We start from the raw sequence: 20,925 nt of genomic DNA on the forward strand, positions 1-20,925 counted from the left end.
GCCATCCTGTGGGAGCCCATTTTGCCGGCAGAGCCCAGGGCCGGAGACGCAAGTTGCGAGATGTCCTTTATGACACTGTCGTGTTTAAAGGGGTAAATGGCGCATGCTTGCAGATTTCTGGGAGGACACATCATCAGGAGACCTCCTGATAGGGTTGAGGGGGAAGTAGGGTATAGAGAATGTGCCTTTTTATCATACACCTTTCTATATTATTCCTTTTTTATTTTTAAACCTGAGAAAGGATTGCTCATACAGGTTTTTGCCCTGAACTTCCTTGGAATTTCCATTTCTGTCACATCTTCAGCACCATTCATTTTTAAGTTCTCAGGAAAGATGGTCATAAAGCACTGACTATAGGCGAACCCTATCTGCTATGTTGGTTCAGCAGATATTTATGGAGCTGTGCCTGGGCTCCACCCCTCCCTCCGGAATGTTTTTTTCCCCTGAAATGTTTTCCCTTTTCTCTTTGTTCTTTAGCTTCTATCTCGGTTCCCCCTTGTCTTCCTGCACTGGATCCTTCCAGAAGATGTTGCGTCCCCACTGATGCCAGTGTAAACCCTGCTGGCATTGGCAGAGCAGTATTTTCCCTGGTGGCCTTGGTTTTATTATCTTTAAGTCCCTAGGTTCACATCAGTGTTGTAGCACAGTTCTGCCATCCAGAGAAGTGATGGCGGTGCTTTGGGGGCATATTGCCAAGGAGTCATGCGCACAGAGCCCCAGCTTCACCATGCTTTGTATGGCGCCTGGCACATTGTACACAATGATGTCGGTTCCTGTTCCAAAGCATCATGCGGGTCCAGTCTGCTCAGAGTTCACTGTTTTTGATGATTTTTTTAAATGTCCTGTAAGACCTCATCTGGAATGGGACTTGCTGGGAATTCATTCTGTAAATAAGGGAAGAAAGCAGTCTATTTTCAGACATAATGACTTAAAGATCATCTTAAAGGATTGAGGCTTCCTCATATCCCCAAAAGCCATGTGGGTTTACATCCTTAAGATTGATAGGAATATTGGGGCACCTTGGTGGCTCAGTCGTTAAGCATCTGCCTTCAGCTCGGGTCATGATCCCGGGGTCCTTGGGATCAAGCCCTGCATCGGGCTCCCTGCTCAGCGGGAAGCCTGCTTCTCCCTCTCCCACTCCCCCTGCTTGTGTTCCCTCTCTCGCTGTCTCTGTCTCTATCAAAAAATAAATAAAATCTTTAAGAAAAAAAAAAGATTGATAGGAATAGTGAACACAATTGGTGGGAGAGGGTGAGTGGAGTTTTATAAGCCAAAGATGATAAAGCCCTAATAAGGAATGCAAATTGTTTTTACCAGATATTGCTTGGAATGAATGGACTATCACTAATGCAAGAATTTTCTTTTCTTTTTTTTTTTTTTAATTTTATTTGAGAGAGAGAGAGAGTGAAAGAGAGAGCACAAGAGGGGGTAGGGTCAGAGGGAGAAGCAGACTCCCCACCGAGCAGGGAGCCTGATGCGGGACTCGATCCCGGGAGTCCAGGATCATGACCCGAGCCGAAGGCAGCCGCCCAACAAACTGAGCCACCCAGGCGCACAAGAATTTTCTTAAGTAGGAGTAAAATACGTCTTCAGTAAAAATTCAAATGGTACAAGTTCCTTTTTTCCACCTGGCAGTATATCTTGATGATCTTACTACGTCAGCAGTTTGAGATTCACCTTGTTTGTTATCACTGTGTAGTATTTAAACAGTCCTCTGTCGATGGACACTTACCATTGTTTCATGGGTTTTGCTATTACAAATGAGAGCACAGAATATTCTCTTATGTATCAATGCAATTTGTGTAGAAGCATCTGTTGGATATATTATTAGCAGTGGAATTGCTCAAAAGTGACCTTTAGCTTCAAAATGAGAGCTGGCCTTTGGCTAGAAACGTGTAGAGAGAAATTATAGAAGAACGAATTTGTAAATTAGGTTTATATCTCCATTTTACAGAAAGGCAAACTTCAAAATTGCACTGCTGTTGCCTACCAGATGAACCTGTTAAAGTCCTCTGACTCTAAAGCCTTCTCTCTTTACCAGCATTCAGTCTATCAGAGCTGTTCCTAGAAGCCAGCCCCTGCCAGGCGACACAGAAATGGACTTCCTGTTTGTGACAGGCAGAAAGCTGTGCCCATTTCACTTCCCTCCAGAAGGAAGGGATGATAAAAGGTGGCAGAAGCAGAGGGAAGAAATAAAGAGGTTAAGAACGCTGCTGAGCAATTATTGATAGCATGGGTTTTGTGGAATTGATTCTTCAGTGTGTGATTAAGAAGTGTGATAAAGAGGAGCACCTGGCTGGCTGAGTTGGTGGAGCATGTGACTCTTGGTCTCAGGGTCAGGAGTTCAAGCCCCACGTTGGGGGTAGAGATTACTTAAAAAAATAAAACTGATAAAGAGACAGCATGAAGGATTAAAAAAAAAATTGGCAGGCCAGTTGAAGACGTGAATTCAAGACCTACAGAAGCATTAATGCTTGGGGTACATATTAGTATGTATTGCCAGACAAGATCCAGTGGCTTTACCTTGGGGCTAGGAGCCCTTCCAGATATTGTTCTTAACCCTTCTCTGGGCCACTAATGCTTTCCCATCCCATATTTGTTTTTTGTTTTTTGTTTTAAGATTTTATTTATTTGAGAGAGCATGAAAGGGGAGAGGGTCAGAGGGAGAAGCAGACTCCCCACTGAGCAGGGAGCCCGATGTGGGACTCAATCCTGGGACTCCAGGATCATGACCTGAGCTGAAGGCAGTCACCTAACCAACTGAGCCACCCAGGCGCCCTCCCATCCCATATTTGTAATGTTACTGATAAAACAGATTGGACCCGGGGCACCTGGGTGGCTCAGTTGGTTAAGCAACTGCCTTCAGCTCAGGTCACGATCCTGGAGTCCCGGGATCGAGTCCCGCTTCGGGCTCCCTGCTCAATGGGGAGTCTGCTTCTCCCTCTGACCCTCCCGCCTCTCATGCTCTCTCTCTATCTCATTCTCTCTCTCAAATAAATAAATAAAATCTTAAAAAAAAAAAAAAACAGATTGGACCCTCTCTTCTGCACTTCAGAGACTGTTGCCATGCACCAGAGATGTATGTATACTCCTAATTCAGAAGAGGCAGCATTTGTGTGCCGTCAAGCAAAGCAGATTACAACAGAACTACTGTTTGTGTTCACTGGTACAACCCTGATGGTGCCTAGAAACAGATCAAAATACCAGAAAACAAGCCACAGGTTCATTTAATGGTGCACTAGGGAAGGGGATGGAAGGCTTATTCCCAGGTTTCTAAAATGTAAGAATTATTCCTAAGGAGTTATAAATCTTTTTTGGTAGCTATAGGCCCAGGCCATGGGTGGATGGGGACCAAGATGGAGAAATGCTATGATCAGTTGAGATCAGATAAATATGAGTTCAGACAAATATGCAAGCTATTCTATTGGCACACTGTGTCTGGTGATATTAAAAGATAAGCTGTAGGTAGAATAATTTCTCATCAGATTGGAGAAATATATTTATAGCCTGCTTCTCATTATATAATCAACAGCTACTAATGGAGTAGCAGACAGTGATATGGGTAATAGCTTACTGTCACTTAAGTGAGTTCAGGGATGACAGGTTTCTTTCATGCATGAAGTACTGGATACATTTCTTAAAACTCAGATGTGGCATCAGATTCTAGTCATATCCTAAAGAAAAATCACAGTGCAGTATTTCATTTATAGTACTATATTCTTTGTGAGTGTGTGTGTGTGTGTGTGTGTGTGTGTGTGTGTGTGTGGTGGAGGCTGGGGATGAGTTTTTTGAAATACACCTTTAAAAAAATCTTCCCTTCAAATACAAAATCAATTTACCTCTTACCGCCCTTCAGTTCCCTTTCATTAGTACCCCCCCCCTTTTTTAAGAAAGGTGGAATAAGATCTACAAGTCAGTTAGGGGGCCTCTATTGTTTTAACCTATCCCTTGTCTCACTTCCACCTCCTTCCTAATAAGACAGCTGTTCTACCCTGTCTTCATCTGGATAAGCTCATCTTTTTTTTTTTTTTAAAGATTTTATTTATTTATTTGACAGAGAGAGACACAGCGAGAGAGGGAACATAAGCAGGGGGAGTGGGGGAGGGAGAAGCAGGCTTCCCGCCGAGCAGGGAGCCCGATGTGGGACTCGATCCCAGGATCCTGGGATCATGACCTGAGCCGAAGGCAGACGCTTAACGACTGAGCCACCCAGGCGCCCCCTTTTTTTTTTTTTTTAAGATTTTATTTATTTGACAGAGACACAGTGAGAGAGGGAACACAAGCAGGGGGAGTGGGAGAGGGAGAAGCAGGCTTCCCGCAGAGCACGGAGCCCGACCTGAAGCGGGGCTGGATCCTAGGACCCTGGGATCATGACCTGAGCAGAAGGCAGATGCTTAATGACTGAGCCACCCAGGCACCCCAAGCTCATCTTATTTTTGCTTGAAATTGTTGCAAACACCTAGATCTAGTAGATTTGGGAAAAGTTGGGTCTCAGCGAGTAATAGCATCTCAATTAGTAATGAGTGGCATGGATTTCTTTTGGCTTGTTTAAAGTTCAAAAGTGTCAGCAGGGTTAGCAACCCATCTGGGGATATAAATACATTTTCACAGACTGGTGTTTGCTGACTGCACAAAGATAGACTGAATTCTTAATTACAACTAAGGCAGATGCTTAGGAATTTTCCTGTTTTACAGCTCTTGTCTCTAATTTTACCTGTAAATTTAAGACCCTGACAACTTAGATTCAGCTTTGCTATTGTGTCCTAATGGTTCTTTCTTAAGTCTCAGTGAGAGCTACAGAATCTTACAGAGGTAAAATATATTCCTGGAAAAACATCCAAAAGCAGATAACTGAGATTGACTTCCCTGAAGATCATGATCCTATCAAAGAAAGGAGGTAAGTACAACTGCTTTTCAGTAATTCTTTACTCCACCTTAATAGGGTCTTCATCTGGATGGTACACCTGGGAGGGCCCAGGAGGAGCCAACCCTCGGGAGGACCCCACAGCTGGAACTCCCAGCAATGCCTTCGTAGGTAATGTTAAATCCGTAGCATGTCACCTAAGCTCTCACAGGAACACCTTAGTTAATGAAACCAGTGCGTTATGTGTACAAATAAAATAAATGCTTGCAGTGCTTTTCACTAAGGCTAGCAACTTGTTTAGATAAAGACCCAGAAAATGTATGAAAATATGCAACCTAGCCATCCAGTCAGGCTGGAGGGTAGATGTTGCCTGTGCCCTTTGCTCTGATTGGGACTGGAATTGTGAGGGAAGCCATCCCCCGTTCCCCAGCCCCGCTTAACTGAGAGGGACAAGATTGAGCAGATATTGGAAATACATAAGGTGTAAAGGATGGGGCTGGGTTCCTGTGCCCTTCTGACCTCCTTCGCACGCATATCGGATCACCTCTACCTGCCGCCTAGACTAGGGAGACAAGGGTCTGCGGTCTTGGGCCTCTTGAGAGTATTTAGCAATGGACCATAACAACACCATTACACCCAAAGTCACTCCTAGGAAAGTTTTTTTTTCTGTTTCAATTCATATATGTAATTTTTTCCCCCAAACAAGCTTTCACGCTGCACAGTTTTTAACCCTACTTTTTAAATGTAATATCCGCCGTGTCTTTAAATACTCGGTGTGTGTGGGGGGGGTGCTTAAATGGAAGTGCCCCTCATTTAAAACCAAATGTTGCTACTTTGCGTCTCAGAAAATGCGGGGCTCACGCCCCCGTCCCCACCCCATCTGCCGCCGCGGGGACTCGCGCGGGGGCTGGGGGGCGGCCGCGGGGGCCAGGTGCGCTCCCACGCCGCGGGGCGAGCCGCTCGCAGGCGGAGCCCCCGCGCCCGCGCCCCCGCCGCCCGCCCCGCGCCCTGGCCCCGCCCCGCCCCCGCCCGCCCGCCAGGCGCGCATTGGAGCCGCGGGCTGTCGCTCCCCGCGCTCTGGGGAGGCGGCGCCGCGAGCTGCGGTCCCACGGCAGAGGGCTGCTCGCTGCTGGTGCGAGTCGGGCTTCCCCGCTGCCTGGGCGCCCGGCCCCGCGAGCGGCCCCCCCGACCTCGGCAGCAGGGTCGCCGGGAACCCCGGCGCCGTCGGTAAGTGAAGGAGGGCGAGGGGGTGGCGGGGACCGGGGTCGGGGCCAGTGTCAGGTCCGCTGGCCGCCTGGGCGGCGGGGTGGGCGGAAGGTCCCCGCTGGACACCCGCAGTCCCGGCCGGGGTAAGAACCGGGAGGGGTCGTTTGTCCGCCGGAGCCTCCAGCCAGCGCGATCCTCGTCAGCTGTGCCCGCCCACCCTCAGCTCATCCTGGCCGCATGGGTTGCGGGTACCGCTCTTCCGTCCTTACCCGTATTTGAGGGAACTGTGATTTGGGGTTCCTGGCCATTGTAGTTGTGCCGATAGCCTGAAGCTGGGCTCTCTGTTCCACGCCCCCGGCACTTCCCTTTTTGAGGACTTGGTCCTGCGCTCCGGCTCCGGCCGCGGGGCGCATCCAGTCGGAACGAGCCGCCTTCCTCCGGGTGGCGGGTCGGGGGTCCGCACCGGCCCTGAGAGAGAGTCACAGCTTTCCCCCCGAAGGGCTTGCTCTTGGCCTCCGGCTTCTCTGCTCAAGGGGAAAAGTGGCGTTAGACTTGCGATTCTGTCAGGAAATGACAACGGGGACTTGAAGATTTCCGCGGCGATAAAAGTACCCTGCAGGTTAAGGAGAATCGTTTGCACACTAACATTCTGCAAAGTCTGAACGTCTACAGATTGCATTTTCCCCATTTCAGTTAGGCTTTTATTTGGGTATTTGTTTGATTTCTACTATAATATACATTCAAGTGAGCTTCACGGGCAGTTGTCTTTGGGCAATCCAGGTTAACTTCAAATCGTACCATCTTAAACATGATCTAATTTCAATACTTCTGTTGTACATCCTCTGGTTGGTAAAAACGCTCAGGTGCTGAGATCTCCAAGACGTGAGAGGACTTAAAGAGAGCTGTAGTCAGCTGTGGTTCTAGGGCTTATGGAAGCATTGCGTGAGGAGGGACACTGCACAATGTTCATATTTTAGTTCCATCGCTGTTCTAGGATGACTTTGTCTTTCTGTCAGGGACATAGAATATGTAACTCCCAACCTAAGGGAATATTTACTTAGATCATAAACTGATTTCCTGAGTTCCAGTTCCTTTTGTGGCTCATAGACTCAAGAGCTACCCAAATAAACCATCAGTGCTGAAGGATTTACACAAAAACAGTACAAGAAAAGAGTTCCCTTGCTTATTTTAGGACATCGATCAACAAAAATTAATACAGCTTTTGTCAGATCATCACCTCACATCTGTGTTCATTGGTGCTGTCGTACTATTCTGTGGATTAATTTTATGTTTATATATAACTAATCAGTTTGCCAATTGCATAGCCTATTTGGCTTTCAAATTAGTTCCAGAACCAAGAAAACAAAATATAAAGAATTTCAAAAGCTTGGGGCGCCTGGGTGGCTCAGTCATTGGGTGTCTGCCTTTGGCTTGGGTCATGATCCCAGGGTCCTGGGATCGAGCCCCACATCGGGCTTCCTGCTTCGCGGGAAGCCTGCTTCTCCCTCTCCCACTCCCCCTGCTTGTGTTCCCTCTCTCACTGTGTCTCTCTCTGTCAAATAAATAAAATCTTTAGAAAAAATTTTTTTAAAAAGCTTGATTTTAAAATAGCAAGAATTCAGTCTAGTCTTGGTTCAATTATGAATTGATGGGCTGACTTATGGTTAAATAAAACAATTAAAAATTTTTTGACTAGTGAATATAGCGCAGATTAGTATCTCCAAACAATTCATCTTTCGGATAAAACTCTAATGCCCACCTTCTGAGCATGGGCTTCGGAAACAGGCAATCTGGTTGAATCTGATCTCTGTTACCTACTAGCTGTGTAATCTCGGGCAGATTGTTCAACTTTCTATGCCTCAGTTTCTTCCTCTGTAGATAGTGATACCACCACCTACTCATTTTGTAATGTGGGGAAGATTAGAGATGTATGTAAAAGGGCTTAGCGTATCCTAAAGCACAGAGTTGCTCAATAAATGTCAGCTATTATTATCATTCACTCTTACTGACCTTCGACTATGTGCTCATGATGGAAAACATTTGAACAGTAGATACTTAGGGGGGAAAATGTCAAAATTATAGAACTAAATTTAAGAGGGGAGAATGACAGTGATGTTAAATTTCCCAAGAGTGTGTATGAAAAGTAGCACCTCTCCGATGGAACATACATTTTTAGAACAGAAACCTTATGGTATAATGGAAAGAACATTGGAGAGTCAGAGTCTTCAGTTCTAACTCTGGCTATGACCTTATCTAACTGTATGGCTTTCGGCACTCCAACTACCCACTCTGGAGCTCATTTTCTTCATCTGGCTGGACTTGAATGATCTCTAAAATCCTTTGCAGCTGCAGAATTCTTTATTGCATGTAATAAAAATCACCCTAGCTTTCTTATCACTTTGCCCTTCATTGTTTTGTTATTGTCATCTGTTAACTTGGATTTGAGTCATAAACATCCATAAAGATAGCACAACGAAAGAATTGATATCAGATTTGCAAATAATCCAAGTTGAAGTTTTAACAAAGAGAACAGAGCAGAATAGATTCACATTGTAATCTTTTTGGTACTTTTTATTCTCCAGTCATTTCAGAAGATTATTAGATGGGAAACGTGCCTGGTAGAATCATACACATTCAACTGAAATATTTCTATAGGAAACGATAGGCTGATGGTGAAATAAAATACCACTCTTTTTTCTCTCATCAGGTTGATCCTTAAATAAAACAAAAATCTATCCAGTAAAGGGCTTTCATGAAGAAATTAAAGAGAGAAATTACAAGTAAGAGGGAAACCAAGAATTATACACCAGAGAAACCACCTAAAACAACTGTATGGAGTAAGACAAAAGGAGTGAATACATCTGGAAGAAATATTACTTAGTATATTTTTGCCCACCTTTTTGTCATAAAGGCTGCTAAGGAAGAGAGAATATAGTTTTCTAGAGAAAGAACGAGTGTGATATAAAAATGGAAACCACGGTTTCCGAAATTCAAGTTGAAAGCAAGGATGAGAAGAGACCCACAGAAGTTAGTCCTCAAGATGAGAGGCAGGAGGAAAGAGCATCGATGCTTTGCTTCAAGAGAAGAAAGAAAGCAAGCAAAGCAATGAAGCCCAAAGCTAGCTCTGAAGCTGCTGGTACAGCAAGAAAGTATCCCCCAGAAGCAGGAGCTTCTGAGCAGCCACGGCCCCCAGGGGGGGCCTGGGCCTCAATCAAACGTCTTGTAACACGCAGGAAAAGGTCAGAATCTTCAAAGCAGCAAAAGCCCTTTGAGGCCAAAGTGCAACCTGAAATCAGTGCTGAGGATGCTGATCTTTCTAAGAAAAAGGCAAAATCCGGACTTAAGATTCCCTGCATAAAATTCTCAAAAGGAGAGAAACGAAGTAATCATTCCAAAATTATGGAAGACTCGGACTGCAGCATCAGAGTGCAGGGAGAGGCTGAGCATCTGGATACAAAAGCTCCAGCCCAACCAGATGACCAGGCAGTAAAGACCAAGCTGCCCCAGGATATAAGTAAAGATGTCTCACGGAAAGGGGGTGATGAGGTCTGTGAACCAAATGTGAGCAACAGCACAACGACAGCTGGAGAAAAAGTGATTTCAGTAGAACTTGGGTTAGATACGGGGCGTTCTGCCATTCACCCAGGAACACTAATTCTTGAAAGAGATACTGAAATGACTGAGGAAAAACAAAGTGTCCAACCCCAGCAAGCAAGCCCACTTGAAACTTCAGAAACAGAACATCAGCCACCAGTGGTTTCTGATGTTCCTCCCTCACCTGCCATCCCAGATCAGCAAATTGTGGAAGAAGCCAGAAGCAATATCCTAGCAAGTGGACCAAATTGGGAACAGCATGAAAGTAGAGAGATTATAGCTGAAGAGAGTGAGCAGAAAGATACTGAATTGAGCCAGGAATCAGAGCTGAGAGAAAATGAGGTCACTGCAGAGAAACCCAAACCAGAAGAAAGCAAAAGAATGGAGCCAATTGCTATTATTATTACAGACACTGAAATCAGTGAATTTGATGTTAAGAAATCTAAAAATGTCCCTAAGCAATTCTTAATTTCAATTGAAAATGAGCAAGTAGGGGTTTTTGCTAATGATAGTGGTTTTGAGGGTAGAACTTCAGAACAATACGAAACACTCTTAATAGAAACAGCTTCTTCTCTTGTCAAGAATGCTATCCAATTGTCTATAGAACAGCTGGTTAATGAAATGGCCTCTGATGATAATAAAGTGAACAATCTTCTACAGTGACTTAATTTCCAGATCATGGAAGGAAAAAAAAAAAAAGCTTCATGTTAAATTATTTTGCATATTTGTGGCATTTCTTATTCAATTACAAATGAGAGGTTTATCATCCATGGAATTTACAGGTACAGTTCCAGCCCAGAAGTGCTAAAGAATTTAGTTTATAAAACTCTCCTACCATTGAAATGCAGTCATTTCTGGATTTTGGAGGAAGTTAGTGCAGATCGCAATGCAAGTGACATACAGGGAATTGCTAAAATGACATGCGGAAGTTGGGGTGCTTGGGGGGAGGAAGTTGTATTTATTGAGCACTTATGGTATGCCAGAAACTCTTTAATATTCTCTGATGTCACAAAGCCTGGTTTCCTTTTGATAGTTCAATCCTGTGTATAGGTTAACATCACGTTCGACTTTCAAAAAAATTTTTTTACAGTGCACTTTTATGTTTAAAATGGTGAATAAGGTGAGCTGTTTTTGTGAATGTGTGATTTACAGTTGTTACACTCATAGGCAGTAGTCTTACCTCAAAAAAAAAAAATATTGCCTTTTCCTAATTTCAGCAGAATGTGCATATTTGAATTAAACATGAATGTTTTTCTCGTCTTGCTTAAATATCGTACAAAAGCCATTCACAATTTATTTCAAATAGGCAAATAATTACCAAGTGCAAGGGTGTGGAAATAGGCAGTGCATTTTCCCTGTCCATCTTTTTTCTGCCTCAAACAGACCTGTCTAAACCCATTTCTGCATGGGGGCATCTGCTGAAAAGTGAGAAACAAAACCCAAAAAACTAAACAACAGCAACAGCAAAAACAAGAAGAGTGAAATACTGTGTTCCATCCAGGAGAAGGCAAACTGCCCAAGTAACAAATGATCACAGAAAACGTAGGACTCATCTTGCAGGATTGTGCCTCGAGAGACCACTTTCCTCCACCTCCCCCAAAGAGGGAATTCACAGCCAGCCTGGCAGTAAAAGTCCCAGGAAATCGTAATAACTTAGTGAACATATTATTCACTTTTGATCAAGAATGAGCCAAGTTCATGGTTGAATAGGAAGTGAAAAGTTATTGCTAAAGCACATGGTATTTTAAATGTCTGTATTCTCTCATTGTGCCTGTGTCCAGAGACACTAGTAACAAACACTTTACATGGATTTTGAAAATTAACTTTTTCATCAGTATGTTCAATCCAGCTAATCCCTTACCAAAAAAAAAAAAAAAAAAATGAACTTAATGTAACGAGAAGGGCTTATCTGCATTTTATCTGGTTATTTAAATCATCGATCTCATCAATAATTGCCATGTTTTTTGAAAAAGTAATTCCATTTCAATCTTTCCTTGTGTGAAATGGCCATAATACTGCAACACACTTCCCTACCTCACAGGTAAAGGTCCAAATTGTATAGTCCCCACTGACTAAACGGAGGGACAGCGTTACTCTGACAGTAGATGAAGTATAAAGAGCTTTCCACTCGAGTTGCAAAGTATTTGTTAAAGAGGATTTGTACATTCTTGGAGAAAAGAGTGTACTTTAGATGAGTGTAAATGATCTGGTGACTTCTTGCATTATTTATGGCTTACGTATAGAAAGTATGTGCTAATTTGTCCTATAGAACCTTCTTTGTTTCTTGCTGTGAGTACATCTTGAGACCTCTGGCAGAAAAACCTAATCTGACATTGGAACTGAACCAAATAATGGATATTATTAGCAAGATTCTTTGCTGAAGTGCAAAATCATTCCCCCAGACTTTCTTACCTTCATGCCTGTAATCTTGAGAGGAGAAACCCACAAAAATCCTTCAATTTAGCAACACAGAAGTGGATTTTCAAAACATATGACCCATGAAATGAATTTCTTTTAGTTGTACAATTTTTAAACATTAAAAAAAGACTGCTAAGTCATTCTCCCTAAAAATACTCTTTTTAATTCACTATATGTGGTGCTAATGGACTTGGATGGCTACCAGCAAATATCATATCATATTTAGAAGTAAACAATTTTTAAAAATCTGATCAAAGTTGGTGCATTTTACAGTGTTTTAAGGAATCCTGTCTTTATTTATTGCAAGAATAGCTCAAGCCAATATATACTTGCATTGCTAGGTTTTTTAGTAATCTCTAATGAACACAAAGTATAACACTTACAAGTGATTGAAAATATTTTGGAAGGCTTAGGCATATTTGGGAGTTTTAAAAACAGGTATGAGGTAAATATGTGTAACTAATTATTTTTGTTAAGAAAATAACACTTTCTCTAGTCCTGGGTTTCTACTTTTTTTTTTTCCTACTATGGTTTGATATATATTTTTGGTTAGAATGTATTATAATTGATTGTTTTTGTGATAAGATGTGTACTCTACCTGCATCCATTCTTAAGTGGTTCCTCCTTAATCTTTTCTATTGAGAATATCTGGTGAATTAAATAAATAGGGTTCCAGTCTGAAAAATGAATCCAGAAATTAATTGGTCTCAATCTGAGTATACCTGCCACATGGCCAAATCCTATTAAAATGAATTCTAAGATGATCCAAATTGTTTTGTTATAGAAATAAGCAGGGATCAGATAACTTGGAAGTCTCTTATAAAATATGTTTCATTTCAATAGTATTTATTTTAAGCAATTGGACCTTATATGCAAGACATTAAATGTATGTAAATAGGTCCCTATTCAGTTCATACCTACATTTGATATGATTAAAATGATCATTTAAAAGACAATTTAATAATAGCACATTAATTTTCATTTACATTTGCTGTGATAAATGCTGCTTTTAATGAACATTTTATTAATTAGCTGGGATTCAGTTTCCCTTTGAACTCAGAATTTTACAAGGTGCGTTGGTTTATTGGATACTTGTTAATTTTTTCAGCATATTATCTTCTCCCTTTTAAGAGTCAAGTATTATTCACTTTGCTTTACAACCCAGTGAATATGAAAACCCTCTTCTATTTTATGTAGCACTATTCACTTAACATTTTCTCAAAGTACTTTATAGGATATAAAAATAGTACTGGGTAACATTTAAGTAAAGATAGCAGAAAACAAAAGAACTTTCAAACAGAAATTATGTTCCCTGACACCACCTCCACCTGAAAGAATAATAAGCATGTGGCACAAATGGGATTCTTCAGAAAACCTGTCTGCATAATTTTCTTTCAAGGTAATGCATTTGACAGCACAAAGTTTGTGACGATCTTAATTGGTCTACTATTTAGTGGAATCTAAGAAACTCTCTGATTTATTTCTGAGAGATAATCTTATTTCACCAGTGTCTGTGAAAAGCCATACTGCTAAAGGTCAAGTTAGAGATGTGGGTCATGGGAGGGCACCAGCCAAATGTGGCTTCTGCATGCAATCCAGAGTTAACTTCATCAATGTGCTCTGCTGACTGGGGATTGGACAGACTTTACAATGACAAGTTGCCTTATTTTTTAGGGTTAAAGAGTTAATTTGCAGGGGGTGGGGGGGTAGAGCAGAATTTTTAAAATAATTGTTAGGCTTTAGAATCCCATTGTTTGGAAAGATCCTTTTAATGTTAACTTTATTCAGATATGTAAAGTCTTCTAATTTCATCTGATACTCAGTACATCAGGGGTTGACTTTTCTGCCTGCCATTTCTACGTTTTTTAAAAGTCCTTGTTTATGGTTTCAGGTTCTTTAGGTTCAAATTCCTGTGATGTTTTATTGTGTAACATAAAGTTTCTTATTATACAGAATTCAAAATTTCAGTCAATAGTACATTTTGTGGTACATTTTTGAAAAAAAGTTCTTGTAATCCTTAGTTACAAAAATTAAACAGAAGGAAGCTACATAAAATTTAGATGTCCTAATTAAATTCAGTTTGGTTCAACATGTGTTGGGTATAACATATGCCCAACGCTGTAAAGGAGACAGGCTCCCAGCCCTCCAAGAGCTCAAGCTAGGGAACAGCAACCAGAGGAACTGGGACAGGGATTAAGGCAAAGAGCCACAGGCAAGGAACATCATGAGTGCCATAGACAAGAGAATAAAGAGAACGTGGTTAATTTGTCCAGTGTGGGAGGTGGTCATCTAAATACAGGGACAGTTTGAAAGCATTCCATTTCTAAATATTTAAACAGTTATATTCATTATGATTTGTGAACAGGTGCAGAAAAAAAGCCTGCATAATGTTACATATTTATAGTAGTTCTTTGTCTGTAAAAATGTTAAGTGGATGAGCTATTATGAAAGTAAAAATTCCATATTGTAATTTCTCATTAAAATCAGTACTATAGGACTGTGGATCAGATGCTAATATTTAAGAAATACTCTGTAGAAAAAGGTTTCAACCTGAATTAATATATGTATGACTCTTAATATAGAATAAATGTTATAGTGGCTCATGTTTATTTTATTTACATCTTTTAAGAGAAAGGTAGTATATTATGTTTATTTCCTAAAAGTATAAAGATCACACTGATGGAACTGTTGAGTTAGCACTACCAAGAGTTGTGCTCTGCTGGTTGGGGGTTGGACAGACTTTACAATGACAAGCCTAAAAGAGCCCACCTCCAGCAGAGAGAAACACAAACACCTCGAATGTGAACTCAATTTCAGTGAACTCTCTATCCATCTAAAGGGCATATCTGACTTTGATGCCATCCGTAAATTTGACAAAAGTGTACTTGTTTTCATCATCTCTTGCTATATTCATTAGTTGCCTTTTCTACATTATATTAACCTATGAATTGTTAGTAATCTTCATGGCTTTCCAAATAAGCAATCTTGGTATGAAATGCTTAAATTATTCAGATGTTGCCTGCTAAAGCTGGGTGTTTCAAAAGCTATGTTTATGAAGACACTGATTTTATTCCCCTAACATTAACAACACTGTTTTTCCTAAAGCACAGAGCAATGGTAATAATTGGACTCTATGAAAGAATGTACTTTACAAATCTCGGGACCAATTTAAAGTTGACAGTGTCTGGGGCGCTTGTCTGGCTCAGTCAGTAGAGCATGCGGCTTTTGATCTCAGGGTTGTGAGTTTGTGCCCCATGTTGGGCGTGGAGATGACTTAAAAAAGAAAATAAACCGGATAGTGTCCTAAGACTAAAATTTGTTCCAAAGCAAACTGTTTTACTAATGTACAAACCCTGTACATAAGCTTATTTAATATTTCACATCTTGCAGTTTTAAAATTCTTATTAAATCACATCTTTCTAATAGATAACACTACCTTTTGCAAAACCTGTCCTCACAGACAATTCTGCTAATCCTTTAGACCCACCATTACTGCTGAAGTCTGGAGTCCCTGACCCACTGGTGAGTGCCTACTTTGTTTTTTCTCCAAAAGCTTAAGAACACCAGGGGTTGAGTTTCTGAGCTAAGGAAAGAGTGAGCACAGACAGTCCCCAACTTACAGTGTTCAACTAATGATTTTTTGATTTTAGGATTGTGTGAAAGCAATATGCACTCAGTAGAAACTGTACTTGGAATTTGGGGTTTTGAGCTGTCCCAGACTCCCACTGTGCGGCACGATACCGTGTCCTGTGCTGAAGCAGCGGCAGCCGCGACAGCTCACACGACCACGGGTCACCAGGGCAAGAATCGATATACTTACAACTGCTCTGGACGCACACAACCCTCTGTTCTTCACTTTCAGTACGGTAGTCAATAAATTACATGAAATGTTCAATACCTTATTATAAAATAGGCTTTGTGTTAGATGACTTTGCCCAGAATAGGCTAATGTAAGTGTTCTGAGCTATACTTAAAGTAGATAGGCTAAGCTATGATGTTCGGTGGATTAAGTGTCTTCAGTGCATTTTCAACTTATGATAGTTTCAATATGCAATGGGTTTATTAGGACATAACCCCATCACAAATGGAGGGAGATTATGTGTGTTTGTACGTGGCAGGCAACACTACACATCCGCAGAAAATCCTCCGCGAAGCTGGACCCAGGTGCCATGAGCAATTAAGGGAAACCTAGGTAAGGGGAGGATGGTGTGCTGGCCCCAGCATAGAAAAATCCCAAACTAAAAATGGTCTCTGTCAATTCCAACTCATCATAACAGCAGTGGTAGCAGTGTTCAGTTTCTCCACATTAGCAAGATAAGATGCACTTTTCCTATGACTCATTTTGTGGCTAAACTCAAATAGGACTTTCAGCCTTGATTTTTATTACAGTGCAATTATGGGGTAGAGATTCAGCCTTTCACAGCTATCCTGTGGCCATAAAACCCAGACCTTCCACTTCGGCACTCCTGGAGATGGGGAGCCCAGGGTGACACAAAAGCAGATGCAATGATTTGTATACCTGTCCTCGAAGCTTTTATTCCCAAATCCTTACTGTGACATGTGTACCTTCGGGGCACAGGAAGGTCTAGTCAGTATGGCTACAAGTGGGGTCTCTGGACCACATCTGTGATGAGTCACAACGAATGCAGCTGCCGGCATGCACGCTCACATCAATCACACATGCTTGTACATAAATTACAGTGCAGAGGTTCCATGTAGAGCAGCTGTTTGTGACCTAAAAACTTGAATATTGCCTCTCTTTAAAGACATCATCCAAAACCGGAGTACTTCCATCCTCCTGATTGGAACTAGTTAGGGAGTGCCTGGGTGGCTCAGTGGGTTAAGCGTCTGCCTTCGGCTCAGGCCATGATCCCAGGGTCCTGGGATTGAGCCCTGCGTGGGGCTCCCGGCTCAGCAGAAAGTCTGCTTCTCCCTCTGCCCTTGCTTGTGTTCTCTCTCTCAAATAAATAAAATCTTTAAAAAAAAAAAAACTAGTTAGAACTGTCCTTGTACTCTGGGTAAGGCTGAGATGTACAGAATGCCAAAACAATTGGTCACCATTCAAGTGAAAAAAGTCAAGCTAACTTTCTGATCTTTTATCCAGGTGTGCCACGGACAACCTTATCAGCAACTTCACTGATTCCAGAGTGAACTTACTTAGATTTATCGTTTTAGTTTTATGGGTTTCTCCTGTACCCTTAATGTCTGGCTGATGTGTTTTTTCTGACCTGTGGAGGTTTAATAGTGAATGATAATCATTATGGTTCATTAAACTCGAAGACTTTTTTATATCTAGGTGATCTTAACCTTTTTTAAAAATTAAGGTATAATTTATATACGGTAAAATCCACCCTTTCTTGTGCACAGTTCTACAGATTTTGACAAACACATACAGTTGTGTCACCTAAGGAGTTTTTTCTTATTCTGATTTCATTATTCTCTATACCATATGTGTATTTTAATTTCTTAATTGCATCAGTGAAAACTGCTACTTGTGCAGAAATTTAAAATAAGGGCTTCTTAAACTCAACATTTAAACCAGGAAGAAAAAACAAGGCTGCCATGCACAGCTGTGCAAACTGGACAGCCCAACTGCGGAAGTCTTCATGCGGGGAGTGGCGCCCCCTAGTGTTGATTGTGCGTAATCTGCATGGCCATCCGTGGCGGCTCTGAATATAGCCACCAGTTTGAGAGATATGCAAAACTGTGGTGGTGTTAACAGTGAAACAGGAGATGTTTAAAATAAAAAAAGGAGGCTTCCATTTATATGCCTTTCCTCCCACACTTTAAAAGATTGTGATGGAAAGAGAAGACAGGAACCACTGAGCTTATAGCACCAGACTTTGCACATATGTGAAAGAAGGGCAGTTGCAAAATGAGAACTGGTCTGGTAAAAACAAAAAACAAAAAAACTTGGAGACTCTGCTGAAATCTCTAGTCTGCATTTTTTAATGTTTATTTTTAAAAAAGATGTATTTATTTTTTATTTTTTTTTACTTTTTAAAGATTTTATTTATTTATTTGACAGAGAGAGATTGAACAAGCAGGTGGAGGGGCAGAGGGAGAAGGAGAAGCAGGCTCCATGCTGAGCAGGGAGCCTCATGCGGGGCTCGATCCCAGGACCCTGGGATCATGACCTGAGCCGAAGACAGATGCTTAACGACTGAGCCACCCAGGCACCCCAAAAAAGATGTATTTATCTGAGAGAGAGAGACATACGCGTGCACACAAGGTGCGGGTGGGGCAAAGGGAGAGGGAGACAGAATCTCAAGCAGACTCCCCGCTAAACGGGGAGCCCAACGTGGAGCTTGAGCTCGATCTCAGGACCCTGAGATCATGACCTGAGCCGAAACCAAGAGTTGGACATTTAACCAACCGAGTCACCCAGGCGCCCCTCTGGTCTGCATTTTAAAACCTTTTCTCTCACCTTTGCAAATGTTATATCCTTCTTCTAAAGAACCTATAGCGGTTCTTTAGAACCTACAAGGCACTTAGAACAAATGACAGTTACCAAAAAACCCTTTTTTTTTTTTAAAATATTTTATTTATTTGACAGAGAGACACAGTGAGAGAGGGAACACAAGCAGGGGGAGTGGGAGAGGGAGAAGCAGGCTTCCCTCCGAGCAGGGAGCCTGATGTGGGGCTCGGTCCGAGGACCCCGGGATCATGACCCGAGCCAAAGCAGACGCTTAACGACTGAGCCACCCAGGCGCCCCCCAAAGCCCCTTTTTTAATTAGATATTTCCCTACATATGGTTTGAACTAAGTCCCATACGGCTCCCACTACAGAAAAATGTGGCAAAACTAAATTCACAAGACCTCATTCTGCCAGGGCCTATTTGGTCCACACAAATCTAACCTGGACCATCCAGAAATTCAAACCAGACAAGGAGTAACAACTACAGCTGATGAGGGCCTCCTTCTCAGGCTTCCTTCCCACACAAGCCTCTCTCCCAGTCCCCAGGAGAGCAAGGACCAATTCAGTTGTGCAGACAACTTTTCCCAGAGTACTACTATTCCTTCAGATTTCTGGCATGAAAGGACACCATAGTTTTCTAATAGTTTAGGGGAAGATATTTTATTTCTGTTATTTTGATACAATATCACCAAGTTGTTTCAATGAAAAAAGTTTCAACGTTGTATAAACAATGGATGATAATTTATGTGAGAGGAGATGGGCTTATTCTCCACATTGGCTACTCAGCTATAAAAGGAATTTAAGAGAAGCATTTAGTGATTAGGTACAAAGTTCTAGGGTATTAATAATAATAATATTGCAAGCAGCGGGGCGCCTGGGTGGCTCAGTTGGTTAAGCGGCTGCCTTTGGCTCAGGTCATGATCCCAGGATCCTGAGATGGAGCCCCTGCTTAGCGGGGAGTCTGCTTCTCCCTCTCCCTCTGCGCCCCCGCCCCTGCTCATGGGCGTGCTCTCTCTCTCTCTCTCTCTCTCAAACAAACAAAATTTAAAAAAAAAAGAGGGATGTCAAAACACAGAGGTACCCAACACACTATGGAATTCTAGGAAAAATCTTGTCATGACTAAATAAAACAAGGTCCAGGAGTAGCTAAGTACTAAATAAATAGTGAATTAAACAGTGATGCCAAATTTGAGCATATGTAAAATAGATTTTTAAAAGATACATTGGTGCCACCTTTTGGCCAGATTAAAAATTTACATGAATTATAACCTACGATCACATTTTAATTTCACAAGAAGATCTTGTTAGAGACACAGTTGTTAAATTCAAACATTATGTGAATAGATTTAAAACTTCTTTGCTGCTTAATACAGCTGATTTTTAATCCTATTTTTTATTTTTTAAGAGCTGGGATAGAAGATAATACAAATAGAGTTTAATTCTGAACTAACCCATCTCATACTCTGTATGTACTCCTTTAGCCCTTGACAACCATCACAAAACTTATTTTAAGCTTTTGGACCAGGATTAGTCAACTTTAGCACTACCGATGTTTTGGGCTGGATAATTCTTTATTGTGGGCAGGGAAGGTGGGGGGACGGTCTCCTGCACTGTGAGATGTTTAGCAGCATCCCTGACCTCTACCCGCTAGATGCCAGTAGCAACATCCCCCCCCCCAGTTGTGACAACTGAAAACATCTGTGTTACAAAATGTCCCTATGGTGAGAGGGATCACCCTGTGTATGGTTAAGTGTCACCTGGCCACAGGTGCTCAGATATTTGGATAAACATTCTGGGTGTGACTGTGAAGGTGTCTTTGGATGAGATAAACATTTGTTTGAATCAGTAGACTGAGTAAAGCAGATTGCCCTCCCTAAAGTGAGTGGCCCTCATCCAATCAGTGGAAGGCCTGAATAGAACAAAAAGGCTGACCCTCTGAGAGCAAAGGGAACTTTTCCTGCCCTTGTGAGTCTTGAGCCTACTGGCTTTTGGACTGGAATTACACCATCAGCTCTCTTGGGTCTCCAGCTTGCCAGCTGTAGATCTTGGGACATCTCAGCCTCCATGTTTGTGTGAGCCAATTCCCTATAATCAATCAACCTCTCTGTGCACATACACACTGTTGGTTGTTTCTCTGGAGAACACTGACTAACATATGCTGGTTGAGAACCACTGTTGTTGATTACATTACAAGAGAAAATACAGTAAATAGGGAAGAAGAAAGCAAAGCAGGGAACTACTCGGCAGTGGCTAGATGTTACCTTTCTTTCCAGAGATGGCAGTTGGAAGGCACCTGAGTAGGAAGCCAATTTTCTATTCACACAGATTACGGTTGATAAGAACGGGGCTCAGTGATGCATTTGTGCCTCACACGTCCAAGATGTTGCCTGGCACAGAGACGTACTGACCCCGGTGCTAGGAGGAC

At 42.0% G+C, this 20,925-nt stretch overlaps 1 protein-coding gene and 1 long non-coding RNA gene across 2 annotated transcripts; one reads left to right on the plus strand and one right to left on the minus strand.

The window, feature by feature from the left end:
• Window positions 1–581: 581 nt before the first annotated feature.
• On the minus strand, window positions 582–20,917 carry LOC118553246 (uncharacterized). The gene is made up of 3 exons (XR_013440732.1): window positions 20,762–20,917; window positions 6,340–6,683; window positions 582–884 (listed from the first exon to the last, which is right to left on the minus strand). It is a non-coding gene; the product is annotated as an uncharacterized LOC118553246 (long non-coding RNA).
• On the plus strand, window positions 5,924–17,373 carry AKAP5 (A-kinase anchoring protein 5). The gene is made up of 2 exons (XM_036120237.2): window positions 5,924–6,091; window positions 8,778–17,373. The coding sequence occupies exon 2, from the start codon at window positions 9,038–9,040 to the stop codon at window positions 10,325–10,327; it is 1,290 nt and encodes a 429-aa protein (XP_035976130.2). The 5' UTR covers window positions 5,924–6,091; window positions 8,778–9,037; the 3' UTR covers window positions 10,328–17,373.
• Window positions 20,918–20,925: the final 8 nt, after the last annotated feature.

This window comes from Halichoerus grypus, chromosome 8, assembly GCF_964656455.1.
Source record: "Halichoerus grypus chromosome 8, mHalGry1.hap1.1, whole genome shotgun sequence".
Taxonomy (NCBI): domain Eukaryota; kingdom Metazoa; phylum Chordata; class Mammalia; order Carnivora; family Phocidae; genus Halichoerus; species Halichoerus grypus.

Coding starts and splice junctions, on each gene's coding strand:
- AKAP5 (XM_036120237.2), top strand. CDS start 9,038: ATGGAAACCACGGTTTCCGAAATTCAAGTTGAAAGCAAGGATGAGAAG.